General features: G+C 40.3%; 1 protein-coding gene across 1 annotated transcript; it reads left to right on the forward strand.

The window, feature by feature from the left end:
* Nucleotides 1-557: 557 nt before the first annotated feature.
* On the forward strand, nucleotides 558-12,953 carry LOC145394420 (actin-related protein 2/3 complex subunit 3-like). Its single transcript, XM_080268287.1, has 4 exons — nucleotides 558-637; nucleotides 8,769-8,945; nucleotides 9,327-9,522; nucleotides 12,196-12,953. Exons 1-4 carry the CDS (start codon nucleotides 629-631, stop codon nucleotides 12,351-12,353), a joined length of 540 nt encoding a protein of 179 aa, XP_080124413.1. The 5' UTR covers nucleotides 558-628; the 3' UTR covers nucleotides 12,354-12,953.
* Nucleotides 12,954-14,144: the final 1,191 nt, after the last annotated feature.

Here is a 14,144-nt window from a genome sequence, read left to right on the forward strand (position 1 = left end):
CCCCACGCCCCCCTTAGCAATCTCAAACGCCCCCCCCAGGGAGACGAGCCCCCTAGGTTGGGAAACGCTGACGAACCGATTTGATGGCCATATAAATGAGAGAGAGAGAGAGAGAGAGAGAGAGAGAGGAGGGGGGGGGCATCAGTTTCATATTACCAATGCCTCTACCAGATCTTTTTATAATGAAGGGGTTAATGGTGATGGTATTAACCCTCAAGTTCCTATGCCTCACTCTGAATACTGATGAGCAAGATGGCGGCTATTGGCTTCACTACTGGCTTCACTATTTTGTGCAATGTATTATCATTTTCTGGCAGTTTATGTTGATTAATATTCAATTCCTTGTTACGCAACATTAATTCAGTAAAGAAATCAAGCTGATCACAAAGCATTATGATAATGAAGAATGACTCATCTCTGTAATTTTATTCTAACGATGTACTAAAAGATCCATTTAACACAGAAAAAATAACTAGGTAAAATTTCTCTAGAAAAGCACTTTTGAAGCATTGTTAAAGGAATCGAAAAAAAATGTATATTAACTTTACAAAGGTGTACGCTAGACGGCCGGATGTAAACACTGATAGGCAGAGGCGGTGTCCTTCTGTCATAAATACACTTGCTTTCCATGATGCCGGTGAGTATACTGGCCAAAGTACTTTCTAACCTATAATTTTACAAACTAGATGTGGTAATATATTAGATGAGTGTGTATTTGCTTTGAAATATTGGAAATAAGTTGGATAAATGAGGTAGTTTTGATACAATTGATGACTAGGTGGATGGTTTGGGAGTGTCCGTCATACCTTATCATGTATGCCACAATGCCGATAAATATATTGGCCAAAATATTCCCTGATCCACATATATACAAACTAAAGGAGGTAATACATTTGCTGAAAAGTTTATATTTGCCTTGAAATATTGGAAGTAGCTAAATTAGAATAATAGTTTTGATACACGATTGAGCAGGTGGATGGTAGGGCTGGGCAAGAATCGATAAAATTGGAATCGACGATTCCGATTTTCGGTGCCAATGGAATTACTGGAATCAATTTCTTAAGCAAATAATGTCTTATAGAGGGCAGTGCAACTAGGAGACCTTCCCCATGCCTCGCAGTTCTGCTAATGATAATAATCTCTAATCTCTGCCATGTCAACCCTGCTGTCTTGGAAGCGTGGAAGGGTAGCATATAAAATATAAATGCAGTATGCATTAATCATTTACATTTTAGGATTACAAGAAACTTCTGTAAATAATGAAGATGTTTATTCCTTATTTATGTATTTTTTAATAACAAAAATCTCCTATCCTCTGAAAAATATAACGTCTAAAAATTTTTAATCATGTAGCTGTGTAATACTGTAATCACACTCATACAGAGAAAGAGAGAAAAAAAGCTAAATATGAGTGATGTTTGTTATCAAATTAAATCAGGTATGTAATTAACAAATATGCCTCCAAGTCAGACGTCAGTACACCCGCATTGCCACTGTCTGTCATACTGTAACACCCAACAGCTACATGCCCATGTGGCAAGTTGTTGTCTTGCTCTCACTGTACTCATGCCAGTCAGTGGTCTGTGGAATCACATTATGGGAACTGATTCTCAAATTGGGAACTGATTCTGAAATAGCTTTCTCAGAATCGCAGGAATTGATTCCTGCCCAGCCCTAGTGGATGGTGTGGGAGTGTGTCTGTTACATGTTAGTATCATGGTGGTGAGTATATGGCCAAATATTCTTTAGCCCACTTGTATACAGATTAGAAAATATATGGTAGATGAAAGTAAATTTGCCTTGTAATATTAGAAATAGTTCAGTAAATAATGTTTGGACATTGGATTGATGACATGGCAATTAGGTTGGAAATTGTGTGTTGTGCAATGGTTTCATTCATCATTCATTGCCAGACGCCATGTATCCCAAACGGGGTGGCCAGTGGCTTAGAGTTAATTGTTTTACAGGGAGGGGCACTAATCTTCCACCAACCCCACTTGACACACAGGGAGAACGTTATGCCAATAGCATCTGGTGTTCCCAGGCGGTCACCCATCCAAGTACTAACCAGACCCAACGTTGCGATGGTTTAATGAAGTTTATATTGTCATTCGAAACCAATCACATCATAATTGAGCAGTTGGTTGTTGCCTCTGAAGACAAGGATAAAATTAGATCGTAAGAGTGTAATGATTGCAGGGTATTAGTATGTCTTATCACCCAACCTTGGAGTCACCAGGGGGGAGGACCATAAATGCCCCCACCTTCCGCCCCTCTCCTGGTGACGACTCGAGGTGCCTGGAACCACTGTCTGACTCTCTTCTTCTTCATTTCTGCAACATTCGCGGCCTTTCCTCTAACTTTAGCTCTGTTGAGCACCACCTCTCCTCCTCTAAACCTCACCTTCTTTTTCTAACCAAGACTCAGCTGTCTGAGGCAACTAACAACAAGCAAGGGATGAGGCTGTGGCACACCTAATGTCTGACTTGGCTCGTATCTCTGACTGGGGTAAAAATAATATGGTTGTCTTTAATGCATCTAAGACTCAGTTCTTACACCTATCAACCCGACAAAATCTTCCACAGGTATACCCACTAATGTTTAATAATATTCAGCTTAATCCTGCATCATCCTTGAACATGCTTGGGGTTTCATTTACTCGGGACTTATCTTGGAAAGATCATATTACATCTCTTGTAAAATCTGCTTCCAAGAGATTGGGTGTGCTAAGCCAACTCCGCTCTTTTTTTTTAACCCTGCGCAATTGTTGACTCTATCCAGGGGTTTTATCCGCCCCTGTGTGGAGTACAACTCTTATGTGTGGGGAGGCTCCCCACATAGTACAGCTCTTCTCAATAGGGTGGAGTCAAAGGCTTTTCGTCTCATTAACTCTCCTCCTCTTACTGACTCCCTTCAACCTCTGTCTCTTCGCCGCACTGTTGCATCTTTATCTCTTTTCTATCGCTACTTTAATGGTCACTGCTCCTCTGAACTGTCTGCTTGCATTCCTCCACCTCTACGACGGGCGCGTAGCACCCGTCTGGCAGCAAACTCTCATCCTTTTTCTGTCCAACTTTCTAATGCAAGAGTTAACCGTTACTCCCAGTCTTTCATTTATGCAACAGGTCAGCTCTGGAACTGTCTCCCTCTGTCTGTATTTCCTGCTGCCTATGATCTCCAGTCTTTCAAACGCAGTGTGTCCAGGCATCTCAAAATGATCGGATCTTGAATTTGGCTCTATATTGTATTTTGTTTTTCTCTTGGAGGGAACTGTTACTGCGGGCTCATGGCCTTTGGTTCCTTCTTCCTCGCATTAAAAAAAAAAAAAAAAAAAAAACTTTTCTGTATCCTCCTACTTTCTCTATACTCATTTCAAAGCCAAAGGTGGCTGTTGTGTATATATACGCAACAACTTATCTTGCTCTTGTGTTCCTGAACGTGATTCTTCTGAATTCTCTACACTCTGGCTTCGGCTTTCCTGTCATTCTCTGACTAAATATATTTGTGCTGTTTACTTATCCCCTAATTCTACTGACTGTCAAAAATTCCTCGACTATCTTCTACAATGGAACACATTCTATCCATTTCTCCTTTCTCTGAAATCTCCATTCTAGGAGATTTCAATGTTCACCATCACCTTTGGCTCTCCTCTCCTTTCACGGATCCACCTGGTGAACAAGCCTACATCTTTTCTATCCTTAATGACTTAGAGCAGCTTGTACAGCACCCTACCCGTATCCCTGACCGCCTTGGAGAGAGCTCCAACATACTTGACCTCTTCCTTACACTAATCCTTCTGCTTACACTGTTAATCTTTTCTCTCCGATGGGCTCCTCCGATCACAACCTTGTCACCTTAACCTGTCCTATCACTCCGGTACGGCCTGTGGACCCTCCAGGGAAACATCGCCTGTGGCATTTTGGAGCCGTGGATTGGGAGGCCCTCGGGCTGTACTTCTTTGATTTTCCCTGGAATGATTATTGCTTCCATGGCCGGGGGCCATCTGAGTGTGCCTTGCACCTTACAGAGGTTATTCTCTCGAGCATGGAAGCATACATTCCTTTCTCATATCCTTTGACTAACGCAAGAAAGCCTTGGTTTAATCACGCTTGTTCTAATGCTGTCCGCAACAAGGAGAGGGCATAAAAAAGGTACCGGAGCCAACCCACCCCTGAATCACATCATCTTTACGTTTCTGCCCGGAATTGTGCTAAGTCTGTTCTTCGCTCTGCTAAAAATAATTTCATCTGTACTAAATGCTCTCAACTCTCCAACTCGAATTCTTCTTGCTCCTTCTGGCACCTTGCCAAAAACCTTTCTAACACCTTTACCTCATCATCCTTCCCTCCTCTTTTCTACTCTGATGGTTCTGTAGCTATTTCTTCTACTGATAAAGCAGATCTCTTCGCACAGACTTTCTCCTCCAGTTCCACCTTAGATGATTCCGGTGCTGTTCATCTATCACTTCCCGCATCCGACTTCCTAATGGCTGACATAAAATTTCTTCAGTTGATGTATTTTCTGCCATCACTGGCCTCAATACTAATAAGGCATATGGGCCTGATGGAGTCCCTCCTGTGCTTCTGTGCTTACACCCTGCCTAGGCAAACTCTTTCGCCTTTGTCTGTCAACTTGTACCTTTCCTTCTTGCTGGAAGTTTGTTCTCATTCAGCCAGTCCCAAAGAAGGGTGACCATTCTCAACCCTCTAACTATTGTCCAATTGCTTTAACATCCTGTATCTCAAAAGTTTTCGAGTCAATTCTCAATAGAAAAATTTTAAGGCATCTTTCCTATCACAACCTTCTTTCTGATCGTCAGTACGGGTTCCGTCAGGGACGCTCCACTGGCGATCTTCTCACCTATCTTTCAGACTCCTGGTCATCCTCCTTTTGGGACTTTGGCAAAAGCTTTGCCATTGCACTTGATATCTCAAAGGCTTTTGATCGAGTCTGGCATAAATCTTTAATTTCCAAACTGCCCTCTTGCGGTTTCTATCCTTCTATCTGTGCCTTCATAGCTAGCTTCCTTTCTGGTCATTCTATAGCCGCTGTTATAGATGGCCATCGTTCTTCTCTTAGATCTATCAACAGTGGTGTTCCTCAGGGCTCTGTCTTATCACCAGCTCTCTTCCTTTTATTCATCAATGACCTTCTAAGCTGTACATCTAACCCTATCCACTCATACGCTGATGACTCCACCCTTCACCTTTCCATTCGGTTCTCGCAACGCCCATCTTAGCAGTTACTTCAACAAACAAGGGATGAGGCTATGGCACACCTAATGTCTGACTTGGGTTGTATCTCTGACTGGGGTAAAAATAATCTTATTGTTTTTAATGCACCTATCAACCCGTCAAAATCTTCCACAGGTATACCCACTAATGTTTAATAATATTCAGCTTAACCCCTTAACCGCGGGCTTGTTTTGCTTTTTCTTGCGGCTCCCACGGGCATATTCGCACTCCGACAGACTCTCTAAAAATATTTGCCAAAAATCAGTTATTAGTTCTAGAATATTAAAATCACATATGCTTATGGCACATACCTTCAGCTTTCTCCTGGGGTGTTTGTTGAGCCTTCGTCGAGTACCGTAGGACTTGTGGAGACCTCTGAAGTTGGGTAACGAAGTCTCCACTTTACACTTCCTGACAACCCGTAATATGATTACCACAGCCTGATATTATCACTAGAAACACTGTTCTATGATTCTCAAATAGTTTGGAATCCATACTAAAAAAAAAAAAAAAAAAAAAAAAAAAAAAAAAAAAAAATGTGAAAGCAATGAAAATTACGAGGGCGTATGACCTTCCTACTTCCGATCGTTCGCCGCTGGTGTCTGTCATTTATTATTTAAAAAAACACTCACAGTTTATATTTCTGTTACTGTATAACACTTATATATATCTACAGTCTTTATCTATAAGTTTCCATCAGTAATAGTAGTTTATTGTCACTGTAGGGATTCAATTTCTTTCAGTAAAATACGTAGCATTCACTTTCTCGTCCTGTATACTAGCATTGAGAGTGAATGTCACTTTCACCTTCACTCTCATAACTCATAGAATTCATACATGCTAGAGTGAAACTTTCACTTTCATTACTCCTAGTATATATACTCATATTCTTATAATACTACTCATTTACACATCTATTTACGTTCTCTATTTTATTTACATTATTTACATTTCTATTTTATTTACACTGTGTTATGCACTGTCACATGAAGTAACTTAAAAAACTATTTTCCACTGTTCACTTATATTTACATTCATTGCTTTCACTTGCTGTTTACACATTATTTACAATTCCACTTGCACTGTTTTACTCACCAGGAAGATCGTAGTCACTCTCTATCAATTGTCAGCCCTTTACCTCTTTCCACACAAGGTTTAGTAGGGGGTAAAGGTCACAGGGCCCTTTGCATGGGGCTAAAAAGTGGCGGAAGTTAGCAGGAGCGAATCTGACGTACTTTCACCTTGAAAGACGACGGTGAACTGATAGTGGTGGGCCGGGGTGGCCCACCTAGGGAGAATGCATTACTGCCAATGTCAGCCTCTTGAGAGCTGCTAATATATAGCTGTGAAATGAGTGGCTGGAAATCTAGACAATACTTTATAAATTAGGTAGTTCCAGGTGAATGTAAATATCACTTAGGCTTCTCCCTTCCCTCCTTATATATATTTTTAGTACGAGAATAGATTATACGGCATATTTCAAGGGGAAATAAACAGCGAAAATTAGTGAACGAGCGCACGTGAGGTGTTGTCAGGTGATAATTAGCCAATTCCAGGTGTATGGCACTCTTGCCTTGTTTTTTTTTGGTATATATTATTTGGTATAAGAATAGGGCATAGGGCTTATTTCAATGGATGAAATCAGTGGAAAATTCCAGGGAAGATTTTCTTAGCGTAGCACAGCCGGGCAGGCGAGAGGAGAGGGTAATGGAGGGAAGGTAGGGAGGGGAGTCAAGAACGGGGAGAAATGGCTAAATTGTCAACAATGAATGGGAGTACAGCTGAGATTAGGAGTGCTGACTAGTGTTGGACATTGGCAGTACTGATAGATGATACAAGCTACAACTTGAAAGCCCTGGCGAATTCAAAATAACAGAATCGCAAAAGTGACACCCCGCAGTATGATCCCTTGCTCCCGAGCGTCACGAAAGTGACGCCCCGCGGTTAAGGGGTTAATCCTGCATCATCCTTGAACATGTTTGGGGTTTCATTTACTCGGGACTTATCTTGGAAAGATCATATTACATCTCTTGTAAAATCTGCTTCCAAGAGATTGGGTGTGCTAAGCTGACTCTGTTCTTTCTTTACCCCTGCGCAATTGTTGACTCTATACAGGGGTTTTATCCGCCCCTGTGTGGAGTACAACTCTCATGTGTGGGGAGGCTCCCCACATACAGCTCTTCTCAATAGGGTGGAGTCAAAGGCTTTTCATCTTATTAACTCTCCTCCTCTTACTGACTCCCTTCAACCTCTGTCTCTTCATCGCACTGTTGCATCTTTATCTCTTTTCTATCACTACTTTAATGGTCACTGCTCCTCTGAACTGTCTGCATGCATTCCTCCACCTCTACGACGGGCGCGTAGCACCCATCTAGCAGCAAACTCTCATCCCTTTTCTGCTGAACTCTCTAATGCAAGAGTTAACCGTTACTCCCAGTCCTTCAATTTAGGCAACATGTCAGGTCTGGAACTGTCTCCTTCTGTCTGTATTTCCTGCTGCCTATGATCTCCAATCTTTGAAACGCAGTGTGTCCAGGCATCTCGAAATGAATGGATCTTGAATTTGGCTCTCTCTTGTATTTTGTTTTTCTCTTGGAGGGAACTCTTATTGTGGGCTCATGGTCTTTGGTTCCTTCTTCCTCGCATTAAAAAAAAAAAAAAAAAAAAAAGTAGCCCGATTACATTAATGCTTCATACGACGTCTTTTTCCAGATTTTTTTTTTTTTCTTAAAAAGACTTCAAAGTGGCCCTTTAATATAAATAATCTTTTGCAAATAGAGTGAGATCTGGAGGTAGCAAGAATTTATTTTAAGAATAGGCAATGTTAGTAGGTTGAAGGGTACTACAGTATAATAGGTATACCCTGAGATACAGTACCCTAGCTTAGCAATGGGGATAGAAATACACTACCGCTATATCCTGCCAAATGAAGGCCAGACCCCGGTTTAATGATGGGTTTTGATATATATTTTTTTTTGTATCATTTTTGGTACTTTAAATTTTGTGTTTGGGTTGATTTATAAACTGTTTTTAGACATTAATGTGTTTTAGTCATAGGTGGGATGAACATTGTCATTTTGGGATACAGTTTACGAAGTCTGATTTTTTCTAGACTCATATTTGATGATCTTCAGATTTTATTAATGGGTTTTGGTGAGTTATAAACTACTTTTAGACTTATTTTACCTTGTAAAGTTATCTGGGGGTTTAGGTTAGCTAGAAACTTGTTGTTATACTCATTTGGGTGGGTTTAGGGCTTGGTTTGGGGGAAAGCCAAGGCTCAAAAGCACATCTCTGTACAGTACTTTATGTGTTAAATCTTTTCTGAGATACGATACCCCAGCTAACGATGGGTTTATACTGAACCAACTGCATCGTTAAAACGGGGTATGCCTGTATACAACATATATATACTCTACATACAGCGTATGAATTTTTTTGTATATATAAATTTTTACATTATTCATTTATAACTGGTATCAGTATACAGTACTGTACTTGTAAAATGTAACCAATTCCTGCTCTTCTCTGCAGGCATACCACTGCAACTTGCCACACCCTGGGTCGGTGGTTGGCAACATGGCTATGCTGCCCCTCAAAACTAAATATCGTGGGCCAGCACCCATGATGGCAGGGGATGGCCTGGATGTTATTGACGAGGCATTACAGTACTTCAAGGCCAATGTGTTCTTTAGGACATATGAAGTTAAGGTGCGTTATGTAATGTTATCCTGTGCACCGATTCATTACTCATATGTTCTTTAGGATGTATGTAAGTTAAGGTACTGTAGATTGGTGTGTTTCATTACTCTAATGCATCTAATTTCACCTGACAAAGGCATATATTTTTGCTAGGACTGTAATGTAAAGATTAATACTGCCTTCTTTAGGGGATACGAAATTAGTGTCAGTAATGTCTTCATTAGGCCATATGAAGGTAAGGTTAGTAACTTAAACGGACAAATCTGTTCAAAGCGGTGTTGATTTTAAGATGTGCAAAGTTAGGGTAGATTGCCTTGTTTTACTGCTATTTTACCATTGCCATTCATAATTAAAATGAGGGTGGTGGTAGTAACATTTTAATCCCTCCAGGGTGAATGTGACCGCACCCTAATCTATGTCACCTTGTACATCACGGAGTGCCTCAAGAAACTGGCCAAGTGCAAAGACAAGAACACTGGTGTCAATGAGATGTATTCCCTGGCAGTGTCAAAGTTCCCCATCCCTGGCGATCCTGGATTCCCACTCAACGCTGTCTATGCCAAACCAAAGAATGATGCAGATTTGGGTTAGTATGCAGGCTTTGTGCAGGTTTTGCTTTTCATTCAATCCTATTTATGCTGAGAGACCATTGAGCGTACTATACTGTACTGTTTTTATTTTAACTTAGCCTAAAATTGTCATCACCTTGACTGCCAAGTTGAAATAATATATTAACACTAATGATGCTAGTCACGAAGCACTGCTGTGGAGATGATGCAGAGCCTTAGCATTTTTGTCCTTTGCCACTAGGTTATGTGATATGTGCTGCAAAAAGATGAAAATCTGGGCAAAATTAAGGTGAAAGAACTATAGCTTATTTAGGTCTGTTCCTTGATGGTAGCTCTCCATTTGTCACAACCTTAATTTGCTTTTCGGTTTCCTATCCCGAAAGTCACCACACAGGACCTCATCCCAAGTTTTCGTCACTCTGCCTTTGTGCATTCTTCTGTATACATTCACACCTGTGACCCTCCTCAGCCAGTCACCCTCCCCCTTCTTCTCAGCATGTCCCTACCACATTCAAAAGTCAAACATTATGGAAATGCTAAAGTGTGGACGTACATGCTTCGCGTATGTGAGCCAGTAGGCAAATACCTTCCAAAATCCCAGGGGTACAACTATAGGCAGTAATGGATAAACTGTCTTCAACCTACGGGTACCAGCTCACATAATTTTCTAATATCTTATTCCGAATTTCTCTCTGTCACCCATTGATGTCTTACCTATCCATTTCAGCATTCCCATTTGTGTGTGTTCCAATTTGCTGATAATGTGATGCCTTACTTTATTCATACCACACTATATATTTTTTTGGCTTAGGAAAGACCTTTGGCTCTTGTGGTGTTTACAGCATGAAGCTCTCATATGAATGGCACCATCAACACTTTCATTGTGAGAACAGTCTAGTATATTATTCCATTTAATACCAGATGAATTCCATTAGATGAGAGCGAGTCATAGGACCCCAGAACATTAATATTACCATTATTTGTCCTTTCCTAGCTGGGAAAAGTCTGGTACTGTAGACCTTTGCTTTTACAATGAAATGTGATATGATCAGAAAGAATTGGGGGACCTTTTTTCAATAAACAATTGCATTTTCACTTACATTACCATTATGATGCCTGATTTCTCATTATACAATTGTTTTTCTTGCTTATACATTTTGCGACAACAACGCTAAATTCATGTGATCATTTGCTATATGATCGGTTTTCAAAAACACATCCCAGTTGTTAAGGCCTTCATCACTATCGACATGCTGCTCTTAAACTATTAGGGTTAGGAGGTTGCAATTTACATCAGCTCTTGATTTACATGAGAGATTGTTTATGTGTAAGTTTCATTAAATTCGGATATTAGACTTTTATTAAGAGATTTTTTGTCAAAAATTTCTGAATTATAATAAATTAACAGGTTCTGAAAGTAATGCATAAAATTTGGTTTGCTGTGTGGCAAACTGATCATAAAGAGTTGCTTTACAGATTATCTATTACATTGTATGATATTTGCATTAGAAGAATATTAGTTTTTTTTTTTTTAATGAAAATCTAAGTTTCCTTTTGTACAAAGTTCCTAGATGTTTGGCAAGCTCTGTACACCAAACATATCATTATACAAACATTCCAATTTCAGAATTTATAGTAAATTTTAAGGGCTTTCCAGTGGTATCTTTGCTTTTTCTATAGCTTGATTAGTTCAGGAGCTAATATAGTCCAAAGGTTAAAAACATATTCTCTGAAAATGACTGTCAAAGTTGTCAGGTCATGGAGCACTGAGCAACACATCCTCTCTCTCTCATGCCTCTGGCCACACTGAGTATACAGCTGACACTAAAAACGATGCCTGGTGTTGAAGGAAGGAGTATTTTGTCGATGATTTATCTATAAAAAAGGGGGGATATTTCTCTGTAAATTTTCCACAAAGCTACATCACGATGCATGTACGAGAGCTGAAATTGCACTTGAGTGGTTGATATGGGTGAACAAAAACACAGTTTTAAAACACATTCATTTTTGAAGATGTGCTCACCATCCACCCACTCGATGTAGGGCTGTTCTCGGGTGTCTGCCCATTCCTCTCCTCCATCCTTCTTTCCTTCATTCTTTCTTTTTCTTTCTGCCTACGGGTGACTTTACACTCCCTCTTGTCTTTCTTTCCTCTTCCATCTGCCTGTGGATGACTCAACACTGAGTGACAAGCCAAATGGTTTCCTGTACAGCAGGGAACCATTTACTACGATGGGTGGTAACCATATAACCAAATTTTGGCGCCTGGTGGTTTAGTGGGTAATTACGGTGTTCCAGTAGGATTGAGCCGATGAAAGATTATATCCAAGGGGTGGTTGGGGTTTATTGCTCATGTAATGCCACTCAGGGATGAGTGAGGCTGGTCATTCATCTTAAATGTCAGGGCCAACTTGCCTAGCCCCGGGCTCCTACGCTCCTCATGGGGCAGTGTAGGATTGGATGATGAATGAATGAAAATGATATCACTTTGCACAAAGACAGAGGAAGGATGCCAGAACTTTGTGGAATTTTATCAGAATATTTAAAAAATTCAGATTTTTTTGTCAAAAATGAAGCCAATTGCCTTAAATGAGGGCATGCTGCATTGATTCCAACTTATGATGGATGATTTTACTGAGCTAAGAGTTGAGTTATAGAAGACACAGTATTAACAGTATATCTCCCCACAGAACTGATGCAGCAATACCTCCAGCAGCTAAGACAAGAAACGGGTTTGAGAGTGTGCGAACGCGTCTTCAACACGCCCGATGGAAAGCCTTCAAAGTGGTGGCTGTGTTTCACCAAGAAGAAGTTCATGGACAAGTCGCTTCTTGCGCCTAGTGCATAAGTTTAAATGTAATTGTAGAATGGGGGATAGTGTGGGATGGGGGGAAGATGAGAAGGTGACAGACCATGAAAAAGATGGAATCAGTTGGAGAATATGTGGGAGGCGTGTGTATTGGATGTATGAAAAGGGAGATTAAAACAGCATAAGATGGAATTAGTTGGAGAAATATATGAGAGAGTGTGTGTGTGAGTGGGATGTATTAAAAATGGAAGCAGATCAAGAGTAAGATGGAATTATGTTGGAGTGTATGAGGGAGGCTGTCTGTGTGAATGGCATGTATAAGATAGAAGATTTACTAAGAATAAAGTGGGGATTGTATGAGGGAGGTGACTGGAAGAAAAGGGATTGGTTATTAAACAAAATTAGAGAAAAGGGAAAGGTAAAAAAGAAAAAAAAAAAAGTTAATGTTGACTGATGTTCCCTATTCAGAATTCTTTACTTATGGACAAATTGGCCTGCTCAGGTGTCTAATTTTTTGGCCCGAGGTCTTGTGGGCAAAGTAAGGAACTATAATCCTAATTTTACATCCTCGAAGCTGTAAAATTGAAGAAGTTATAGTGATTACAAAGTTTAATATTCCTGATGGTAGTAATGTACAGTGCTCTATTGCTCTTACACTACCTTGGCCTAAAATTTCCAATCTCTCCATCTTGAAATCTGAACTGTAGCAGTATGGTGCTAGTCACAAAGAAGCGATATGGAAAGGATGTAGAGCTGTAGCTGTGTTTTTTCTACCACCGAGCTACATTCTATAAGCTAGAAATGGATGAAAATTTGGGCCAAGTTAAGGTGAATAGGATACAGTGATTATTATTTTTATTGTGTGTACGTGATTAGCAGGCTTCTGCTGGGTGATTTTTTTTTTTTAAATTTCTATATTCTGATGTTGATCCATAAACCAGTGCTGTTACAAGTTCTCTTTAATAATATGTACAAGAAATACTAAACTGGCATTTTTATTCAGCTTCCCTAGATTTTATCTGTTTGTTTCATTTTTAAAGGCTCCAGCATGCTTGCATGTGTTCCCCTTTATCACCTAATGGCAGCTTTCCATGCCGCTCGATTTCCATTAGCCTTTCTAATCAGTCCCTTATCCCAGATGTCACACTGTATGACCTTGTCCCATGTCTTTATCGGTCTGCCTCTTGCAACTCTACCCATCTGCACCCTGTTATCAACCTTCATTCTCTCTATATGCCCAAACCATCTCAATCTACCCCTTCTCATTACAACAAAAATACATTCAAGTCTCCTCCTTCCTCTTGGCTCTTCATGCACAGTTCTACCTCCCCCCCCCTCCTAGGCCTAGCATTGAAGGATGCATAACACACCCATCTGATCATTATCTCTGTACATTTGAGCCTATGAGTAACTTCTTCCTTTACTACATGTTTATCTGTCCATTATTTATTCCTTTACTGTCCCATCAGGAGCATAAGGATCTTGGGTTAGGCTACTTAGTCCTGACAGTTAAGGTGAAAGTGATCGGTCACTTGCTCCTAAGTGGCATTATGTGAACAATAAATTCCAATGACCCCCTAGGTGTAAACCCTTATGGATCACACCTGACTTAACACCATAACCCATTAGGCCACCAGGCGTCCTAACCGAATACCCTATCATAACGCCCGAATGAGGATGAGTCAGAAGAAAATGGTTCTTCATTTTTTCAACTCCCAGATCCCACTATGTTCAATGACAAGTATTGATGTACAGTTGCCATTTTTGTTTCTATGACTGCTCCCATTCCCTGGGAAACCTCAGTGCTTCCCAAAATGGAAACATGCCAGC

Source organism: Coenobita brevimanus, chromosome 27 (genome assembly GCF_032717465.1).
Source record: "Coenobita brevimanus isolate Jiangsu-jjx chromosome 27, ASM3271746v2, whole genome shotgun sequence".
Lineage (NCBI taxonomy): Eukaryota > Metazoa > Arthropoda > Malacostraca > Decapoda > Coenobitidae > Coenobita > Coenobita brevimanus.